A 21,695-nucleotide genomic window follows, 5' to 3' on the forward strand; every position below is an offset into this window, starting at 1 on the left:
ATTGATAAGAAAAAATGCTAATATATATTTTAATATTTGTGTTGTTGTCTCTGGTGTATTAATTTGTCTGTGTACTGAGTATCGCTCGAATCGAGCAACAAATGCAAATTTTACTGCCTCTAATATAGATATAATTTTGGAATTGTATTCATAACAACAAATCACAGCGCAAGATTTTTCGGTATCTATTAACGAAATGAGCTGAAGCTCTATCAAAATTTGTTTGTATGACTTTCTGTTGCTTGCGATGGACACAATATTCAAATTTTTACTAAATTTTCATAATTCAAATTATTAAATAATAAGCGTTAAGTAAAGCAAAGGGCATGTCTTAAAAGTAGGCTATATAATTTTTTTCTTTTAACTAAAGGCATTAAAAACTAATTATTGAAATTTTAAAAAGCACGATGATTAAAATAAAAACTATAAATGAATAAGCGTTGCGATAATTAAGCATTAAATGCAGTAAAGCACATCTCAAATAAAGCATTATAAGCGCAGGGAATTACAATTTAGTTGTGGTTCGATTTGTTAGTTTCCAGGACGTAAAGCAAAGCGTTGCATATTAAAGCATAATAATTTGTTTCCATTGCTCAAATGTAGGCCAAAAGGTGTCGTTAGGGTCTGTGAGCTGTTGTGGGTGGTGATGTGTGTGCAGTGGCTGTGGATCGTGTTGTGTGTGTGTGTGGATTGATGTGGTGCTGCGCGGTGTAAGTCGTGGTTGGGTCGTTTTTATGCGGTTGGCAGCATTTAGCATGCAAATTTTGACATTTGTAAACGAAAATAAAAATGTAGTCGAAATTAGTTTTCCGTCTTACAACAAAATAAGCAATGAAGCTGAAAACAAAACAAAATTAAAAAAAAAAACAATCGGCCTCACAGAGAGCTCAGGGGGGCTCGATATCGAAATCAAATAAAGCCGAATAAATATCCAATTACATCCAAACTACATTACATTATTTTCAACAACTCTACAGGAGAGAGTACAGTATAACGATTGTGTTTCTGTGTGCGTCGTGTGTGACTGTTGTTGTTTGTTGCGACTACTGAAGCAGCGCATCGGCGGCAAAGTAGGACAAAAAGTAACACGCACCATAATCACTGGCGAGTTGGCCGAGCCACCTTGCTGGGATCTTGATGGACGCTGTGAGGGGCTCAGCGGCACGGAACCGCCGCCCGAATTGTTTGGCATGGCCACAGCAGCGCCGTTGATGCCGGCACCACCGGCAGCTCCATTGCCGCTGGCGGCGTTCGGATAATCATAATAGCTATATTCGCCTTCATAGGCACGATAAACGTCATCGTAGTACGTATCAGCACCAAAGCCAGGACGAAATTCTGAATAGCCAAAATAATCATAATCGTAGTCTTGAATTTGGATTTTTGGGGATAGGGGGGATAGGATTATGGTTAACAATTAATTACGAAACAATTCATGTGTTACGAGGTGTGGCGTGTGTGTGTGTGTGCGTGTATGTACACTCAGTGTGTTTATATCGAATGGTGGGGCGGGGGAAGAGAAGAAGAACCTGTCTAAGCTGCGCTTGACCAATTTGTAACTCGAATTGGGCGCGTTCTGAACGCTGAATGGTATGGATGGGCGGTATATGTTGGGTATGGTGGGCGTGGCAGACACACAATATAGATGTTGTTGGTATAAGTAGAGATTGATGGCTTGGGTTACTTACCGGTGATAAAACATCAAACAGTATACAGGGTGCTTAACATTCGCTACACAGAGAACACAATGGCAACGTTTAATTATGATAAACACAGCTATGAACAACGTTTAGAGGTTAAGTCTAACTATGTGTAGTGGTATTAGTAAGTTATAGTTGTTGTTGTCAGAGAGTACAGCATCTTGAAGATGTAGGAGAAGGAGAGCCGAAGACAAAGAAAAAAAAACAAATAAATATATATATATATGTATGTATATATATGGAATGAACGTATGACAACATCGAAAAGAATCGGGCATGCAAACAATGAAAACGAATCGAGAGAAAGAGAGAGAAAGACAAAGAGCATTAACATACAAAACTTGCAAATATGAAATATTTACGTATAGCAGAGTGAAAAAACAAATGAAGAGGTTATGTTCAATCAAAGTTTGGTTATGTGTGTGCGCAAATTGGTTAAATCAATATCTCGATTATCAATTGGTTAGTCTCAATCTAGCTGGATACTAGACTGCGGATAGGTGCTAAGGCATTTCGTGTGAGTGTGTGTGTGTGTGTGTGAGTGTGTGTGTGTGTGAGTGTAGTAGTAGTAGAGTAGTAGTAGTAGTAGAAGTACTTGGGGGCACGAGCGTACATGTTAGTGGGCATCGCGCTTTCTAACCTTAAAATAACTAACTAAAATGAGAGAGACGATAAAAACGATAAAAGGTGTTGAATGAAAAACCAAATATTGGCACTGGACATGATAACTTAAGGATGTAAGCTGCAGACCAATTGGATGTATCTGGCTAGTTTTAGTTCAACAACTTTAGTTGTTAGTTTCTCGCTGTGGCTTAGTAGAGCAATTACATTTATCTAAGATTTAACTAAATATAACCTATTAAATAAGGTACACTCAAAGATTACGCTCGTTTGTATTCGAATTACTACGGATCTAAAGTCAAATGTTTCTCCTGCGATCTTTCGATCATATTTTTTTCTAGTTTTCTCTTATTTGGGAGCCACACACGTGTGCGGGCTCGTTTAGTATATATATACACACTCAGATATTCTTGATACTTGGATGAGAATAATCGATTGGTTCACTTATTGGCGTATTTGCCCAACTTACCGTATTCACGGGGCATCGGTGTGCGGAGGGGCATACGCGCCCCCGGTAGGCGCACGGGTGTGATGGACATCATGCTGGGGTGTGTCGGCGACAGATTTCTGTATGGAGACAATGTTTCAAATCTTTACAAGTCAACCAATTTTAAAAGAATTTGGATTATAATTATTATCAATTATTATTTTTTTTTATAGGTTTTTTGGTTTTGTTGTTGTCGTGTTGTGGTGGGTGGCAGTGAAGCAACGAACAAGTGGGATCAACCATTTGATCACAAGGCGATTGGCATTTCGCAATTGGCAATAAAAAGAAAGAAAATACAAAATTATATAAATTAAATGAATCACAAACGGATTCCATACAGTGGACAATGGCGACTTGAAAAGCAAACATTTCATTCAATTTTCTTTTAGATGAACCAAAATCTCGAAGCCAATTGTAATTAAAATGAATAGATTTTAGAATTTTGCGCCAATTTCATGTTGTGCTAGACAAGGATTATTATTTTGGGTGTGCGTGTATGTATACATATATGCATATGAGTGTGGACAAATATAGAACTTACCCAACGATTCCTGGACGCGCCTGCATCATTTGCATCATGCGTCGTTCGCGTGCGCGCAGTATTTCCTCCTTTTTCTTTTTGTCCGATGGTGGTTTGGCGAGTGAGACCTATTAATAAACAATATTGCAGTATAATATATACATATATACATTCTCATTTCGATATATTCAGTTATCGAACATACCTCAATATTTGAGGCGCCGACCTCCTTGCCATTAAGGCCACGCATAGCTTCGACGGCGCTATCACGATCCTCAAAATGTATAAAGGCATAGTCTTTTATCTTCTTGACGCGTTCCACTTTGCCATATTGCTCGAATTGTTCCTGCAAAGAGATACACTTTCCAATTTAGCACAGTCTCGAGATTGTTGTAATTTTAGCTAACCTTCAGTTTATCCTCTGTAACGTCTTGCGTTAGGTTCCGCACGTAGAGTACCTTAACCTTAGACATTGTTTGTTCATCCGGCTCCTCCTGTGGATCAGCCCAATCGACTATAATATCACATCCCCAAACCTGCAAGTAGAATTATTGGTTAACATTTTTTGTTAGGGCCTGCCCTGGATCGGTTTTTATACTTACCTTAATTCTACCAGTGCCAAGTCTCCGTTTGGCCAATGAAGCCGCCTTGTGTGAATCGTATTCGAGAAAACAGAAGCCGCGGTTCTTTTTCTTGTCATCTGGCGAGCTATAGATGATTACCTCGTAGAGGCCAGCTACGAATTTTCGTTATGGATTACAAGGATTGTAAAGGAAAATGTGATGATTATTAGTATCACTTTTAACTAGCATAAATTGTCATTTAATTAAATGCACAACTACGGAATAGATTAGTTTTCACACACACACACAAATATATATATAGAGATTGAGAGAGAGAGAGAGAAATACAACAAAAAAGTATTTGTATTGACAGCATTTTTGTGTGTGTGACTGTTGGCTGAGTGTATCTATGTAAATGTGTGTGTGTGTGTGTGTGTGTATTGATGGCATTAAGAACCGCACTTTAAATTAAATTTGAATTAACGTATTAAATAAATAACAGAAATGCACAACATTTTACATGACAAGCGGCGGCTGTGCATGGTAAAATAATGCAAATTTCTGAGCTCTTCAAGATATTAAGTTAATCGTATCGTTTACACTCGGTTAAGGTGATTTTGAAAACCAATGCCAACAGATTCTTTGCTGATATTTGTTTTTAAATATTTTTGAAAAAGTAAATGCGCTAAGCTAAACGAATTCGATGTGTATATTTTCGCATAATCATATACGTATATAGAAAGATATAGACACAGAGAGAGAAGAGAGAGAGAGAGAGAGAGAGAAGAGAAATGAAAGACACACTTAGAGAGAAGGCTTTTATAAGAAAAACTAAAAATTAACTGGAATACCGTTGGTTGATGTTGCTTCTGTTTTTTTTTTTTTTTTTTTTGCTTTTTACAAGTTGCAAAAAAAAAAATAAGTTAAAATTGATATAGATAAGGAGTTATATAGTAGAGCACACACTGAGCTTGAGTATTTCTTTGGTAGGTTAAACAAAAACAGTAACAGGATAGTATACACTGAGAAAGACACAGATATAGTAAGAAACACACGTATATATATTATATATAGTATATATATATATTGATTTTGATTTCGAATTTGAATTGAGTTTCCATCGAATTGCACAGTTTGATAGAGAAAGATAGAGAGTAAAATGAGTTTTGGGGTGGGGGATTAACACGTTTACAGTAAGTGTTTTCTCCAGTCATTACCATAGTTATATATGATTGGCCAGAACAGAGATCTATTATATATACGAATTGTATTTGCCTAACCAAATTAATATGGAGTTTGGTTGTTTGTGTGCGCGTTTAATAGTTTTATATGTTGTTTCTGCTCTAAATCAAAAATTGACGCGTCTCTGATGCTTTCAAAAATATTCAAAAATGTTTGTTTTGGCAAATTGTTTAGCTACAGGTTTTCAATGTCAGCAAATCGGGCACATTTAGTGGAATTAAATTAATACAAATCATAATTAAAGTGTAACAATTAATTTTTTGTTGTATTTGCTAGATAGATAGATAGATAAATAGAGAGAGAGAGATAGAGATAGAGAGACATAGGGAGGAGAGATAGTTGAGTTAAATCGAGCTAAACCGTATCACAGTTTGGCTCATTGGGGATTTCCTTTTCTTAATGGGATTGTGTGTGTGGCATGATTATACAAATTTTGAAGAATTTTTTAAAAGCGAAAATTGCAAAACAAAAATCCAATTAGTACTTTGTTGCTGCTGCAGTTATTTTCAATTCTGGCTGTCTGCAAGTATCGCCCCTAAAAAGTTTGATGCCTTACGCTTACTATTACCAATTCGCTGGGGGGTGTTGGTTGGGTTTTATTTATTTGTATGAAAGTTTTTGGTTGGAGGGTATATTATTTTCATTTTATTTTTTTAGCTGATTTCATTTGTTTGGTTTTTTTGTTTTGTTTTGTTTTGTTTTGGATCACTTACGTGCATGTTTAGAAAATTCCTCAATTAATTCGTCACGATCTCTATTTTTAGGTATATTGCCGACAAATAGCCGGTGATTGTTAAATGATATCGTAACACCAATCTTTTTGCCTTTCCGAATTTCAAAATCATTTAGCTGCAATTGTTCAAAAGTTCACACAAAACAAAAGAAAAATTTTGATTTGCTATGAAAAATTTGTATCCATTGGTACTGCGATTTTTTGGGGATTTCGATTTGGTTTTTGTTTTTGTTTTTTAGTTTCTGGGTGAAAAGTTATGGTTGTTTCAGTGTGTGAGTGTGTGTGTGTCTGTGTGTATAGGATGTGCGTGTTTACTTAAAAAATTTGTAAGATCTAGACTTAGGCTTAAGAATTTGTAAATTAAGTTCTTAGTTTGTTATTCGTGCCAAATAAAAAAGAATTTATAAAAGTATTTGATTAGGATTTAGCTAATAATTTGTTTGCTGCGATTTTACATGAATTCACTTGCTGTTTCACTACCGAGAGTTGTTTTCATCAAAAGTCATCTGTTGCTTGCTTTCGGCTGTCAAATCTTACCTTTCGGAAACATACACAACACACAATTCAATAATTTTGACACCAATTGCAGATGACCTAACAATCACAACCTTCGTAAAGAATTGAACACCTCTATTAGAGTCCTATGTTATAAGGTATACAACTTAAAACCATTTACGAAAAGAATATGCAATGCATAATTTTTGAATAATTTTTAAACAATTTTTTTTGTTCGTTTTGTATTTTGGTTTTCGTACGCAAAGTTAATGACTGGAGATAATATATTTAGTATAAAAGAAATGCTCTCATATCGTTATTGAAGCGTATTATGGGCGTGTCTGTAGCTGTATAACTGGGTGAGTGAGTGGAGTGTGTGTAGATATATATATGTATGAGCGATCTGCTGGTTCGGTGCATCAATAATGGAATCTGATATTATTGTTGTGGTCGCATTTGAAAAGAGTCTCGGACGCTTTTTCAAATATTGTTTTGAGTTCATGAACTTGTACTGCATATGTTGGTAATGGTAATGGAATGGCAGGTGGTGGATGGCAATGGACATGGTTGGATGTGAAATGATATGATAAAACAATAAAACTTAAATTAAACAAAAAAAAAATAATCCTGAGAGAAAGTTATTCTCTGACCTATGCTACAATAAACAAATGCCTGCCTGTTCAATTAGCCAATTCAGTTGTTATGAGCCAATTGGATTTTTGTTTTAACAATTTAAAGCCGATTTGTTGGTAGAGCTTTAGAAAAAGGCGCTTGGGGGAAAGAAAGAGAAGCGACCTTTTGTAAAGCTACATAGTTGAAAATTTTAAATAACTGTTTTAATTTCGTTTCAATTTACCTGTAAGTTTACCAAATTCCTCTAAAATTTCATCTTTGCCTTTTGACTTGGGTATATTGCCTACGAAAAGGCGCAGATTCGGTACGCTTATATTTATTTTCAGACACTTGCCGGGTTTTATTTCGTGATTATCGAGCTAAATTGTGGGGGGGAAGGTAAAACGAATTTTAATACCAATTCAATGTTAATTATAATAAATAAAAATTTAAATCATAATTTAATAACTGAGTAATAATTTTGTATAAGAACTCAAAATGGGGTAAAGGTCGGAGAGGTTGGCCAGGTTGGCTGGTGGGTTGGTTCGGGGCATTGTTTGGTCGGAGCTTTTCAAATCAAACAAAATTAAATATTTTTTAATGTATAAGAATTTTGCATTACCAATTTCAGAGTTTTTTTTTCGTCGCGGCATTTTGAAATATTAATGTAAAATTAGTTAGTAAAAAGTTGGTTAGTTTTACTTGTTATTTTTTATAGTGAAAGCTCTGTAGAATTCTGGATTGTTAGTAGTAGTAAAGAGGACATGCTCGGCTTTGTGTATATATTTTTTTTGTTTTCAATAAAACCAGACAATGAAAACGTACCCCTACAGAGTTGAGAGTCAAGTCATTATATATAAGCTACGATTCATATATGCTAGAGCTACAAATTCACTTATGGTTAAGAAAAATTTCAAAAGAACTAAAGAAACTAAAGTCAAAAGTTGGGAGAGAGGTTTCATAGTAGTTTGCAGTTCAAATATTATGTATGGATCGCAGAGAGAACTCTTTTCAAATTTGGCAAATTTGTTTTTTCGATATCTAGTGCTAAGTTATAAAATTATGTATATATGTATATATAAGTTTATAGTCTATATAAAGATAGGACATGCATACATAACAAGTTACAGATATTTAGAATAGGCAGAGCATAAAAGAGCGTTAGCGATTAAGATGAAGGCAGGACTATAGACAATAGCGATTAAAGTAGCAACAATAAAGTTTCATCATTTTGGTTTGTTTTGTCTCAAAGCGCCGAATCGGGATAATTCAGGTTGTTGTTTTCTTTGGAGTTGTTGTTGTTGTTGTTGTTGTAGTTGGAATTTCAATCGTACGAATTTGTGCTTAGAACTAAAAGTTTTCAATTGTTGAATTTGGGTCAAGCGGCTGTGTTGAGGACCAAAACGTTTTTCGTTTTTGTTTTTACCTACTATACAAAAATTTTGATAAATATATATGTATATATAGATATATATGTATATTGTTTGAAACACAAAGCGCTTTATGGACGGACGGTGTTCTTGCTGTTGTGTTGGGTCGAGGGGGTGGGAAGACATTTGGATATGTATTGATATACTCAAGGTTGGATTAAATACCTGTCGCACAGCATTAACGGCCGCCTCGCGATTTGTGAATGTGACAAATGCGTAACCACGATTTGTGCCAGTCATGGGGTCCATCATTAGCCTAAGGTCCCAAATGGTGCCGCAGTTCTCGAACAGCGGTATTAGCTCATCCTCAAACATATCCTTGGGTATTTTACCACAGAACACCTCGCAGCCATTGCCGGGCACATTGCCCTCCCAGTTGGGTGGCGGCCCGCCGTATTTGCGTTGTCCTGCATTAGACGATGATACATGATAATTGTAATCGAAGAATACGATTCTGAAATTGCATATTTAACCCACCTGTGGTCACATCCAATGTGTAACCGGTGCGTTCCAGAATCTTTTTGATCTTCTCTTCGTCGGGACCCTTCACCTGTATGGTGCTGGCGGTCGCGGGCACACCCTGTTGGCTGGCGCGACTCTTTTGGCGATAGGTTTTCATGACCCCGCACAAGTAAGCAGACTTATTTGACACATGCTCCAGATTTGACTCGAGGAACTGACTAAGCACATTCAAGGCACCATCAACGGGAAACTCCTTGAGCGCGTCCAGTGCGCGCTCATCCAGCTCGGCGTGGGCAAGTTTGCCGGTTTTGTAGATTTCATCCAGTTTGCCAGCGACCTAAATTTGAGAAGAGAAATTGTATTTAAAACAAAATCAACTGAAATTTTAATCCAAGCTCTTAAGTACCTTCTTGTCCAGACCATATTCCAGCAATTTGGGATAATCCTCTGTACGTTCGCCATCGCCACGGTCATCGGCTTTCTGGTTAATGTCATCTAATAGTTCGCCATTGCCTTCCGCCATTTCTGCAAGTATAAATAGTACATTGTTACGTTAGTGTGCGCTTTGGAGACATGCAAAATAGCGGCACTTTAAATGCGAGCGGTGGTTGCCACCGAAATAGGTCGCGAGCAAATGCGAGCGAAATTCGCACGCATCGCACGCATCAGAGAATGCCTAGCCCATAGAGCTAGCGAGGGAGAGGCAGAGGGAGAGGGAGAGCGAGAGAGCGAGGCAAGTTTGTGCAAAAAAGTTCATTGACTTCAAACAAACGCACGTTGCGGGCGATCAACGTAGTGGGAGAGAGAGAGATAGAGAGAGAGCGCAGCGCACGCACAAATTAGTGCGTGCATGACAAGAGCGGTAGAAGTTTCACGATGCGTGTCAAAAGAGAAAAGTAAACAATAGAATACAAAAAGTAAAACAAAAAAGAGGCGCGTTCGCAAATTGTGCGTGTGTGCATGTTCTATGGTCAGAATCCAAATTGCGGGACTCACGAACAGGCCTTTGGCCGCTAGCCGATGGTCGCCGGACGGCACACGCGTGCATGACGTAGTCAGACACGGTGACGATGACAGTTGCCGTTCGTTTGCTTATGTGTGTGTGTGTGTGTGCGTATGCCTGTGTTAATCAGCTGTGTGTCATTAGAACGGCTGGCCGATATAAACTGGTTGGCGCTACTGTATTCCCAAAGCTTGTTTTGCACATTAAATGCTGGGCGGCTTTAGATTATATCAATTTCACTCGCGAATTCGCACATTTATATTCATATGGCCTCATATCGCAATATGTGCAGTGCAAATGTTAGCAGCTGCAACTGGGACAGTCATAATGCAAAGGCCAGTTCCAGTTCGAATTCGATGCCAGTTGTCAAGCGACACGCACACAGACACAAATACAAATTAGCAGTTGGTTCTAACAACTATTATCAGCAATGAATATGTATGTATGTATGTACGTATGTATATTTGTGTTTGCGCGATTGCCCAAACAAAAGCGAAACACATACGCAGCAAACACACAAAAAGAACAGAACTATGGAACTCGATTATTGCGTAACGTTGTGCAAAAAAAAAAAGAACAAAAAAAAATTGATCGGAACGCGAGAGAGCGAGAGTGAAATGGAGAGCGTTGGCTTGCGGTGACGAATGGGGGAGTGAATGCGATCTGTGCGCGAGCAAGTGTGTTCGTGGTATGAGTGCGTCTGTGTGCATGTGTGAGTGCGTGTGTGAGTGCCTGTACGACTTGCTCATAATTCGCATTTGCGTATATTGCAAAAATATTTTCAGCGCTGCTTTTTGTTTGTTGCTCCGCTCGCCAAAGCTCTCACCCGTTAAGCTCTCTTTTGGCTATTGCTATTTCGTTTCATTATCGCCAATTTTTTTCGCTATCTTTCTTTGGCATGACATTGAAAAAACAAAAATTGTGTTTGTCGCTGTCGCCGCTGTTCCACTTGCGTTGTTGGTGTTCTTGTTATTATTTTATTTTCGTTGACGTTACTCACTTGAGACCCGAGTTTGGGACTTAATCTCGTAGTTTTTATTTGCAGTGGCAGTAGCAGCGGCGGCAGCAGCTGCGGCAGCTGCGGTTCCGTTGCCATTGCCGTTGGATTTTCGACCGCCCAAGATGACATTGGTGCCAGCGGCGACGCGCTGGTTAATGTTAACCATCATGATGGTAAGACAATTGCCAACAAAAACACAACAAAAACAAAAAGAACAAATTCCAGACGATTTGTAATTTACTCAATGAAAATTAACTTTTTGAAGCTTTTCAGAAAGGAATTTAGTTTTTTTTTCACTTGAAAATTCCGAAATGTGTGGCCCACGTCTAATTTTTCAGAACTGAGAAAAAAAACTGATTTTTTAGCCAGACTAGCAAACGTCAGATCGACCAAAGCCTATTTGACAATTCATTTAGGCTCGTGCCTATATCGATAAATGCCTGGAAAACTAAAAACCTGACAACTCTACACTAACAGCCTATAAAATACTTGACATACATGTATATGGAGAAAGCAATGTGTGTGCGTGTGTAAGGTGCTAGAATCTTCTCTACAGCAGTCAAAATGCGCTCAGATGCATAATTTATAGAGGTGCTGGCAGGGTCTATAACAACCAGTGCTGCCCATGCCCCCTTTGGCCAGTAGCTTCTCTTTGTGACATAAGAAACAGGACAACATGAAATAATATCTATGTATGTGGATAGTAATGCATATGGGATTACGAGGAGTACATTTTTTGTGCCGTATTACTATAGGACTTTGGCATAACGTGTTGTGGCATTCATAACGGCATTCATGGCGCAACACTCGTGTGCTAACCCTTAAGCACAGCACTTGGACGACCTCTGCACATTCAATTTGCAAATTTGCAAATTTTTTCCACTTTAACTTTTCCATTTTGCTTCTTTTTTTCGCTCTTTTTCTCGTTTCTGTCCTTTCTTTCAACATCATTTTTAATGCATGTTTGCTGTGGCAACCGGGCCGTGTTTGCAGTTACACAGCTAGAGCTCCGCCCTCAGTGGTTGGGGCTTCACAAATGCATAAAAATATGTATGTATATGTATGTATGTGTGTGTACATGAAAAAGCAGGAATTTGCATGGCTCGTTGTTTTTTGCAGCCGCATGGTAACTACCTCAATAAATTTCACGTTGACGCCGGGATACGTAAACAACGGGCCCAAACCAGCCGCACTTGTGTTAGTTGCCCCTATAGCCATGCAATGCGCTATTTTTTGCACCCCTAACAGCGCCAGAGGGCAGAGAGAGCTGAGGGCAAGAGGGCACCGGCTATCGGGCTACGGGCCAAGAGATTATGCTTGGTGTAAGGTTAGTAAATCAACGATATGACAAATGCCTGGCGCGTCCAATTTAATGCAGCCAGCTTTCAATAACAGACAAAAGAAAATCAAAATTGCTGATAAAGCGAAATAAATCGCTTTTCGCATCGCTCGCTAAGCGGACGACAGCACTAGACATTACGCCGCCGTCGCCGTTGTCTGCAGCTGGAATTACAATGCAATGAATGCAGTTGGTATGCCAGACAGGGTGACCTGCGGGCAAACGGAAAGGGTTTGCTGCTGCTCCTGAGGGTTGCTTGTTTTTGCTCCAGCCAAATGGCTGTTAAAGCAGGATTTCCCCCACCTCGAATATTAGCTGCTGCAGGAGGGAGAAGCTTGACTGAGGAATTTGTCAATATTTTTACTATTTCTAACATCATCATATTACATCACATTTAATATTTTTAGCAAGTGGACAAGTCGTTTGTGCGCTTTTAGTTACATTTGCAGCCAGTGTCATTTGGGCCCAAGTTCGGCCGTGCATAAAAGTTTGTTTTCAAGAAGCTGCACAAGGGCGCAGAGAGGCGCGCCAAGTAAATGGTCAGCCGAGGGAGGAGGGGGGGCGGGGGGTTGGCTTAGTGTCCATTTAAATATTATTGCCATGAACGAGAACGACGACAACAATAGAGGCAGCGGCAGTCCGGCCAGCGGAAGTGAATGCGGAGAGGGGATGGGAGGAGAGAGAGAGGGGTACCCCATATTATTGATTTTCTGCAACTGCAGGCGCAACCCTTTGGCTCACACACTAGCCAAACGCCGGCCAGATAAGCCAGTCAGAACGAGTGCCATAAGCCGATTTAAGGCACGAAAATAGCTGCAAGTAGTTTCGACTGCAGACATGCCCCGCTCCATGCGCAACATGGCCAGCCGGCACCGGGGAGGAGCGAGGGATCCAAGCGGAACTGTGGCAAATGTTTGCTGTAATTTATGGCCAGAGGGTTGCAGCAAAGACGCCAATGGCTGGGGGCGGTGGCCAAGAGGCTCGCTCGATGTGGCCGCATAAGTTGCAGAAATTAATGCCATTGCGACAAAGTGCCAGGTAAATTAGAAAGGGGCGAAGCAGAAGAAGAAAGTAAACAAGAAGAGAATGGAAATTCTTGTAGTTTATGGCAAATAAAGCACGCAAAATGCATTCGCCATTAAGCAAATTTGATGTCTCGGATGTGAGGAAGCCAGACGGGCAGACAAGGATAAATGCGGAAGTCTTAGAAATGCAACAACAACCAGAGAAATAAGTGGATTGAGCTGAGGTTTATGGATGGATTTCACTTGGGTAATTTGCGAAATGAAATGCTTCAATAATTAATGTTGCACAATTTATTACGAAAACTCCTGAGAATCGCATAGGAAGGTGCATCAGCCTCGACTGCCATCGCAGCTCTTTCACTACTCTCCTTTAAACGAGCTCTCTGCTGCAAGGACATAAAACCTGTCCACATTTATCATTGCAGCCGTTGGCAGTCTCTGCGCCTTGCATGACATTTCCCGCAGGACTTGAGCTTGCCAAAAATCGGTAATCTTCACAATCTTTGCTTGTTGGGCCAAACACAAACAAATCTCAGGATTTGGCCGTTACTGTTGCCAAGAAACCAATAAGGCGGCTCCGTTTGGCCACCGCCACCAAAATATTTTGGCAGCCGTAAAACTTTCAATATTTGATGCACAAACACACAATTCTGTGGCCAAAAAGCTCAGGACCTGCTCCACGATGCTGAACAACAAATGCAAGGACGAAAGAGGGGGGGGGGGGGGGGGGGGGCACATTCAGTCACGTGCACCGCGCCCTGACCGGGCACTCAAAAAAATTCGCTGCAATGCGGCTGACTGCATGCTGGGCACGACGCGAATTCCAAGCGAAGGATGTGGATGAGGAGGCGTGGGGTTGCACAACAGTTGCATGCAATGAACATTGTCTGCGATGTCCGGTATGTGGAACTGCGCGTGTGTGTGTGTGTGCAGCGAAAGGCTTGCAAAAAACGACAACGTGCCGGCCAGTACATAAAGGCGCCAACACACACACACACACATATATACTTACAAAAAAGATCACAGGAATGGGAAAAACGTTCTAATTTTCTGTCGCCAAAATCAAGAGGGGAATGGTATGGTAAAAACAGGGCATCTCACAGTCGTGACCAGAGAAGCCGTAGAAAGAGAAAAGGTTATTCAGCTTGCGCATCGCGCAGCCAACCAGCTTCCTATCTCTGCTCCCCTCTCTCTCTCTCCTCTCTCTCTCTCTGCGACTGCATAAGGAACCGGCCAAGTTGTTCATGGCTCTAACAACGGGGGCATAGTTTGGCTTTCATGGCGAATTAGAAAAGTGCCGGCTGCAGGCGCCGCTCAATTCCAGCAACGAGATGACACTACTGGGAGGAGGCGCTGGCAGCTACTTGACTCGGTTGTATCTCTAGCGTTTTTATTTAGCATATTTTATTTGCGAAATTAGGCTGAATGCTCTTGCCAGCGCAGGCAGTGCGCTTCGGCCGCCCGCTGTGCACAGAGAACGAGGACATGGGGCGCCGCCTGCAATTGTGGCAGCCAGCGCCTGGCACAGGACAAAGCAGAGCCCGCTGATTGCATGGCGGCTGTTGCAGTGTCATGAAACGTTGCCAGGCTCGTTGCATAAATTGTGGCGTGCGAGGAAATTACAGTGCAGCAACTTATTTTACAGCAAATCAAATACATGTATGTATGTGAATAATTTAGAGTTGGCAAATTTATACTTGAAGGCATTACGGAAATAGATTGGGCAGACTGAGAACAGAATTGGCTGTAGCCTCTCACAGCCCATCATCAGATAAAATAACTAATCAGCAATTCTTGTTTTATGTCAAGCCCTATCTGCGCTGAGCTCTTGGCTTAACTGTCAAAGTTTCAGACTTTCAAAAGCCAGGCAGAGAGGCAATGTTGCAAGTTAAATGAAAAGTCGAATGTAAGGAAAAATGGAAAAGCAAACACATAAGGCAGGCGACAAATACGGCCGGGCAGAAATGAAAACGTGTTTTCCGGCAACGAGCTTGCCGTGCCCACCGGCTCGAACAGCAAACAACTAGCAGAGTCCCCTTCAACCCACGAGCCCACTTTGCCTGAAGAGCCATGCATTCATGCAACACCAACTGCAGAGCGGCTCCGCGTACTCCCTGCGGCACCACCAGCGGTTGCGGGGGGAGAAGAACGCAAAGTAGAAACGGAGAAAACATGGCGAAGCGCCAAATTATCCACACATGCCGACAACAACGACTGGGATGTGGCGGCTGGCGAGGACGAGAGAGTGAGGATGGCGATGAGGACGACGCAAGCCAAGGCAGTTGGGAAAGAAACGGAAACAAGACAAGAACTGCAAATAATTGCAGCTGTACCTCTCTACATTTCTGTCTCTCGCTCGCACACTCAGTTCTGTACTCTCTCTCTCGCTTAAAGAGGCAGGGAGAGAGAGAGAGAGAGAGAGCTCGCGTATTGCACTCGCAAGCTTTTGTCGTCTGGCAATGCAGCAGAGCTTTTGGCGCTCAATGCCCTCTCACTCTCTTTGCATGGCCCATGCCCCTCATTGCATGCAACGCGCCGGCCGGTTTTCGCTTACTTTTCACATACATTTATTCTCTCTGTTTGTCTGTGTGTGTGTGTGTGGTGTGGTGTTCGTGTATGTGTGAGTACTGTAAATTGTGGTTTGTGTGGACGCCATTTGGCTGACACGTGGCTGACGTGGAGCTCAGCAAAAGGGCACATGGAAATGCAATGCAAAAACAAAATTGCCAAAGGAGTGCAAAATCAACTAGCTTTAGACAGTGTGCGGCAACAAACAGAGGCCGAGCCAAAAACTAAAAATCAGGAAAGGAAAGCAAAAGGCGACGCAAACCGGTTTCGCACTCACCAATCAACAACAACAACAACAACAACATAAACAGCCACAACAACACATAGCGATGCGGAGCAACTTTGTCTGGACTTTTCTTTATTTTAAGTTCACTTTTAATGATTTGTGTTTGTGGCGGCGACAACGGCGGGCGATGCAAGAGTAAAAATCAAAATGGTGGACACAGCAGCATGGGACAGAGACGTCAGCAGCGCTGCTAGCGAAGTCGCAGCGGCTTTTAATGCGATTGTGACGATGTTAAATGCATTGCCCACACACGCACACAAACACACACACACACACACAAACACACACACACACACTCAGAGACACAAATGCTCAGACAAGCGAAGCGTCGCAGACATAAAAAAAATGTGTAGCCCCGTCAAAGCTGCATGTTTGTGTGCGAGAGTGTGTGTGTGTGCGTGTGTGTGTTTCAGTGCTTGGGGCCGCTTTTGTTATGGCGACGCCTGTGCTTGTGTTTGTTGCAGTGTTGAACAACGCAGTCGATGGGGCGCTCTTGTTTTTGTTGTTGCTGCTGCTGCTGATGTTGCTGCGGCTACTGCTGTTGCTGCTGTCGTCAAGCTCTGCTTCTAGTTTCTATTTTCTGCCTTTGCCTTTTTGCATATGAGTGAAACACCTGAACATGCACACATGCGCCTATACATATATAAATTTAAATTGATTTCGTTTCATTTCACGCCACACATGTCAGCTGTTTGGCTTTAAATATATCTGCACTCACACACACCCGTACATTTATATAAAATGTTGCTGTCTAATGCTTGCACTTAATTGCACACACACACACACAAACACACACACACAGCATTTGCCAGATTTGGGGTCTGAAGAAATGCCGTCGCTGACTGCTGTCGCGCCGTGTGCTTTTACCCATACACACGCACCAACATTCACAACACTGGCACTTGATATGGATACGTATGTATGTATGTAGTTGTTGTTGCTGTTGGCCTTTCTTCGCACGTGTGTGTGTGTGAGCGTGCAATTTGCAGCGGCAAATCAACTTTTATTTCTTTACCTTTTAATTTATTTTGCACTAAAATTCACAAAAATTCACTTTGTATGCACTTTTAAACTAGATTTCGTTGTTGTTTTGTTTTGTTTCTTTTTTTTTTTATAATTTTTTTATTGTAGATATTAATAGCTAGCTCCTTTGCATTTTATACATTTATAAAATAATTTGTATATTATATTTTGTATTTTATTTATTTATTTATTTTAGTTATTTATGAGATCACAGTGGCCGTGCCGTTCCGTTCCGTTAGCATTTCGCGTGCCGCGCGCGCTCTGCCTACATAACTTAGCGCACCTAGTATGCGTATGTGCGAGTGTGTGTATATGCCTGAGTGTGCTTGCGAATTCTCCAACGAGCATCAAACGAAAATACATTCATACATGCATGTACATATGTATATAGAATATATACACACGCATATAAATTGAACGCTTTGTTCTATTTTGATTTCGCTTTGGCACTGTACAACACACAAGTGAACTTCTATTGCTAATTTCCGATTATTTATTGTAGTTGTAATTTGCGTTTGGCAGCCACCGCGTTGTAATAATGGCGGACGCAACGTCTACGTCACCGGTTCTTGGTTCGGTTCTTCGCACACGTCTGACGTTCGCTGGCTGCTGCTGCTGCTCAGTTGGTCTTCACGTCGTCACTTGCGTCGCACAACAAAACCCACAAACAACTCTGGGGAGTCGCAGCCGCAAGTCGTAACGAAAGCTGCAGCGACGACGACGTCGACGGCGACTGCTGCGACGACGACGGCTACAAAAATGCACACACAGTCAAATGAGTCGGCTACAGACAACGACGCATGCACACACAGATACAATGCACACACTCACACACACACACATACATCTATCGACAATGACGACGACGACGACGACGGTCAGAGGCAGGCAAAAAGTTTTGCAAAGCGTGCAAAAAATACAAAGAGAAGGCGAGAGAGCGAGAGCGAGAGCGCGTGAGAGCGACTATATCCAAGTGTGCGCTGACGCTGGCAGCGCTACTGAGAGAATAAGCAGCGCGAGTGGCGGCAGAATTTGCACACCAAAGCGTAAGACGAAAAAACATGCACACAGATACACGCACACACGCACAAATTCTCTCTGTCGCTCCGACGCTGCACAGAAGATCGTTTGTGTGTGTCTTGAAATGCAAAAATGTGTACAAAAAAGCTTGACTGTCGGCGAGCAAAGTCTTGTCGCGTGTGGAACGCAAGTTTTGCTGAGTGTGTGCGTGTGGAACGCAGCGCTATCTTCAAATATACAAATAAAACGCGAGAAGTGAAAAGCATAAAACAACTGCAGTTCAAGTACGTAAATAAAAGCGAAATCAGCTAAGAAATATGCTAGCCGCACTAAAAAGGACGGAAATGTTGAAAGTAAACGATACACAGAAAGGCGTCGACGTTCCACATACCATCCACACGCACACGCACATAAAGTATGCGCGTCTATGCAAAAAAAAAAGAAACCATACACACACAAACAAGACCTACTGCCTAAACATTCCTTCGAAGGGGTTAAATGAGCGCACTACAAAACTAAATAACAACCATAGAAAATAAAGTCTGTCAGTTAATGTTTTTCGTGCAATGTCCAATGGGACAAATTGCACACAACTGCATTTGGTATATACATATGTATATGTTTGTATGTGTGTAATTGTATGGGTACAAAAGCGTAAAAATATTGAGAGATTGGCTAAGCGAACGACTGGCCGAACCCTGCGCCCACGCTTATCTGGTGGGCCCGTCGTCGTCGTCGTCGCTGACGTCGACGTCGCTGTTGTTGCCATCGTTGCCGCCATGCGGCATTTTGGTCATGAACTTGTGGGTTTTGCGAGCGCGTCTCGTTGGACTCTGCTTTTACTGCTGCGGCTGTTGTTGCTGCTCCCCAACCACCTCCCCCTTGACGGGGTCAGTTTTTGTTTGTCAATCCCCTCTTCTCTAGCTCTCTCTGCTGTACCTCCCTCTCTCCCTGAACCCACATAGCATTCAATGCCATTTCTAGTGGGCGTCAGTTGTATGCTTCGCGCTGCGTTTGCACGTGATTTTTAGCGCTTCTCTTTTTTGTTGTTTTATCAAAATATGCAGTTGTATTTATTTGTGCTTTTGGAGCACTTGAAAGACTCTCAAGTTACCGACATATTTGGGAATTTGAAACCATGGGAACTCCACAGAACACCAAAATAACGTTTTGAGAGTAACCTAAGCTTTTCAATTCGGAAATATTCTCAGAATCTAATATGAAACAACGAATATTAGGAAATTTACCGTTACCTGATGTCGATTGGTTGTCCGGTTATGTCTGGTCGAAAAACGTTATCAAAAGGTAAATATTTCTATTCTCTCTTCAAGCCAAATCTAAATCTTTTTATAGAGGACAAAGCTCCTGGAAGAATTTCAGTAAACTTTCAAATCATACTTGTAATGCTGCTTATCTGAAATTTCAAAGCTATCGCTCCGTGAAATTACATGTTCAATTTTTCGAATGCGTTACCCATTTATTTTAATCTGATTGCAGTTGCCAATAGTTTATTTATAAAACTGCAATCTTTTTTAGTATTGGGTCAAGCGAATTATTACCATATCAACTCAATCTCTCTCGATTCTATTATTAATTTGAATGGTGATAACGTGGGGCGCAACGTAAGCCTCGTGATTGGCATCGAGCTTTAGCCACGTATCCAAAGTTAGATCTACTATTGACTTACTCAAGCGAATTGTAGTTGTAGCCGCGTAGCTGCTTTAGTGATGTGTATCCAACTGAGTAGAGTATCCGATTGTCTGCAGCAGGTGTAGTTATTTAATCCGAGTCGTAATGTATATTATGTTACTATATTTTGCACTAAAACACAAACACTTATGTCTTCCAAGTTATTTTCTATTATAGAATATTTATATATATATGTATTTTTCTTTTTTTACTTTTGCACGAGCAAGAAAACAAAACAGAAACCGAAACAGAAACGCAACGAGCCGCAGCAAAAGTCGTTTTTAATTTCCCCCCGATCCGATTGCTTGGGGTCTGCCGAGTTGCAGATGCTGAGTGACCGGCGTACAGTAGAGCGAATGATGTTTGATGATGATCAGTCAGTCAGTCTCTCACTCACGCTCGCGCTCTGTCCCTCTCTCTCTCTCACTCTCTCTATCCTTCACTTTTAGCCGCGTAAAATGCAGCCAGCGTCAATTGCAATCAGCGTTGCATTCGCCAACGAACTGATCTCGTTGTCGCCGCTCAGTGGCTCTGGTTCTGTCGCTGCTTTACGCTGGGGGCTGCGGCGCAGGAAGTGCACGAAGCGTCGCTCCGAGAGCTGGCCGAACAAGTTACGAGCACAAGACGCACTCCGTTCGGTTAGCGATGCGCCGGCTGCTGCTGCTGCTGCTGCAGTTATGCACAACGTCTCTCTCTCTCTCACTCCCTGTCTCGCTCGATGCAATGCGCTCGGTTGGGCGTTTACCTCGTCGTGTGGAGCTTTTACGATTTTGCGATCGCCAATTGTTCGCTCTCTAGTTTTCAGCGCGGCTTCAAAGCTTTAACTGCACTTTTCCTCACTACTGCGTTTGTTGAGTGTGTGTGTGTGTGTGTGTGTGTGTAGGTAAGTATGCGTGTGTGTGTCTTGTGTTTGGTAATTGCATCAATTATCTCAAGTTACGTAAATGCTTGTTGTGGTGAGCTTTGATTAAAGCTTGCGAGAGTTACAGTTGTCTTTGTAGCTTAAAGGTTTCTCGAGGCACGTTTTGCAGTAAATGATTGCTATTTAATTATGTTCAATTTTGATTTAGTTCTCCTGCGCTTCCGTTATTCATGTCCTTTTGTCGACAATTGTGGCGTATCCTCAATTTTCAGCGGCGATTTTCAATCTTTCTGCTTCCGTTTTCAAATGCAGTCGATTCAATATTAATAAATCAATTCTTCAATTCATTTGTTTACTCTTAGCTATGTTTTATTTTTTAGATAATCATTGATTTCACTTGGTCTTCGCACTAAAAATCACTTTATCAATATTTTGTGTACTTTCAACTGAATGCAGTATCAATTTTCTGTTTTCACATACGTGTTTATTATGTTGATCTGCGTGATATTTCAGGTTGTGTTTGTTTCACTTGTTAGCAATTTATAAATTTTATATTTTATTTTAATGCACTTCCAAACATGGCGCTGCATTTTTATGCGCTTTGCGTGCCCATAGGAGACGTTTAGACTTGTGTGTATCCGGCAGATACTTTCTTAAAATTACAAGTTTTATGCATAGACTGCGTAGCTATTATTATTAAATAGTTATTATTGTTGATATTATTGTTATTATTATGATTTTTATTATTATTATTATTATTATTTTTATTATTGGTAATTAGAAGCGTATTATGCTTGGGTTCCACGTAAAACACTTACTATATTATTGTAATTTATTTACCGTATTATAATGGTTGCAAATAAAGAAAACTTAAACAAAAACTGGCAAATCTTTCACTAAACACTAAGAAAACTTTTTGATAACAGACTGGAATATCGCATTTCTTTTTATTCTGGGTTATTTTTCTATGTGTGTGTGTGTGTGTGAACGATGTGTTTAATGGTTTCTGTTTTTT

At 40.9% G+C, this 21,695-nt stretch overlaps 1 protein-coding gene across 20 annotated transcripts in view; it reads right to left on the minus strand.

The window, feature by feature from the left end:
- Syp (synaptotagmin binding cytoplasmic RNA interacting protein) overlaps positions 1-21,695 on the minus strand; it is a 47,276-nt gene that overhangs the window by 5,247 nt on the left and 20,334 nt on the right. For 3 of the 20 annotated variants that reach the window (XM_018106654.3, XM_030382320.2, XM_018106690.3), the window contains exons 1-11: positions 10,869-11,214; positions 9,272-9,390; positions 8,881-9,202; positions 8,569-8,810; positions 7,218-7,353; positions 3,931-4,064; positions 3,736-3,864; positions 3,534-3,674; positions 3,350-3,456; positions 2,791-2,888; positions 1,094-1,368 (exon numbers count right to left, since the gene is read on the minus strand). In XM_018106654.3, coding sequence (XP_017962143.2) covers positions 1,094-1,368; positions 2,791-2,888; positions 3,350-3,456; positions 3,534-3,674; positions 3,736-3,864; positions 3,931-4,064; positions 7,218-7,353; positions 8,569-8,810; positions 8,881-9,202; positions 9,272-9,390; positions 10,869-11,037 — 1,872 coding nt within the window. In that variant the 5' untranslated portion in view covers positions 11,038-11,214. Of the gene's footprint in view, positions 1-1,093; positions 1,369-2,790; positions 2,913-3,349; positions 3,457-3,533; positions 3,675-3,735; positions 3,865-3,930; positions 4,065-5,846; positions 5,983-7,217; positions 7,354-8,568; positions 8,811-8,880; positions 9,203-9,271; positions 9,391-10,868; positions 11,216-17,101; positions 17,774-19,816; positions 20,707-21,695 lie in introns of those variants that run through there. The other 17 variants (XM_018106636.3, XM_018106722.3, XM_018106681.3 and 14 more) reach the window with 14 other exon arrangements.

Source organism: Drosophila navojoa, chromosome 2 (genome assembly GCF_054131105.1).
Source record: "Drosophila navojoa isolate 15081-1374.11 chromosome 2, UAZ_NAV_1.0, whole genome shotgun sequence".
NCBI classification, from domain to species: domain Eukaryota; kingdom Metazoa; phylum Arthropoda; class Insecta; order Diptera; family Drosophilidae; genus Drosophila; species Drosophila navojoa.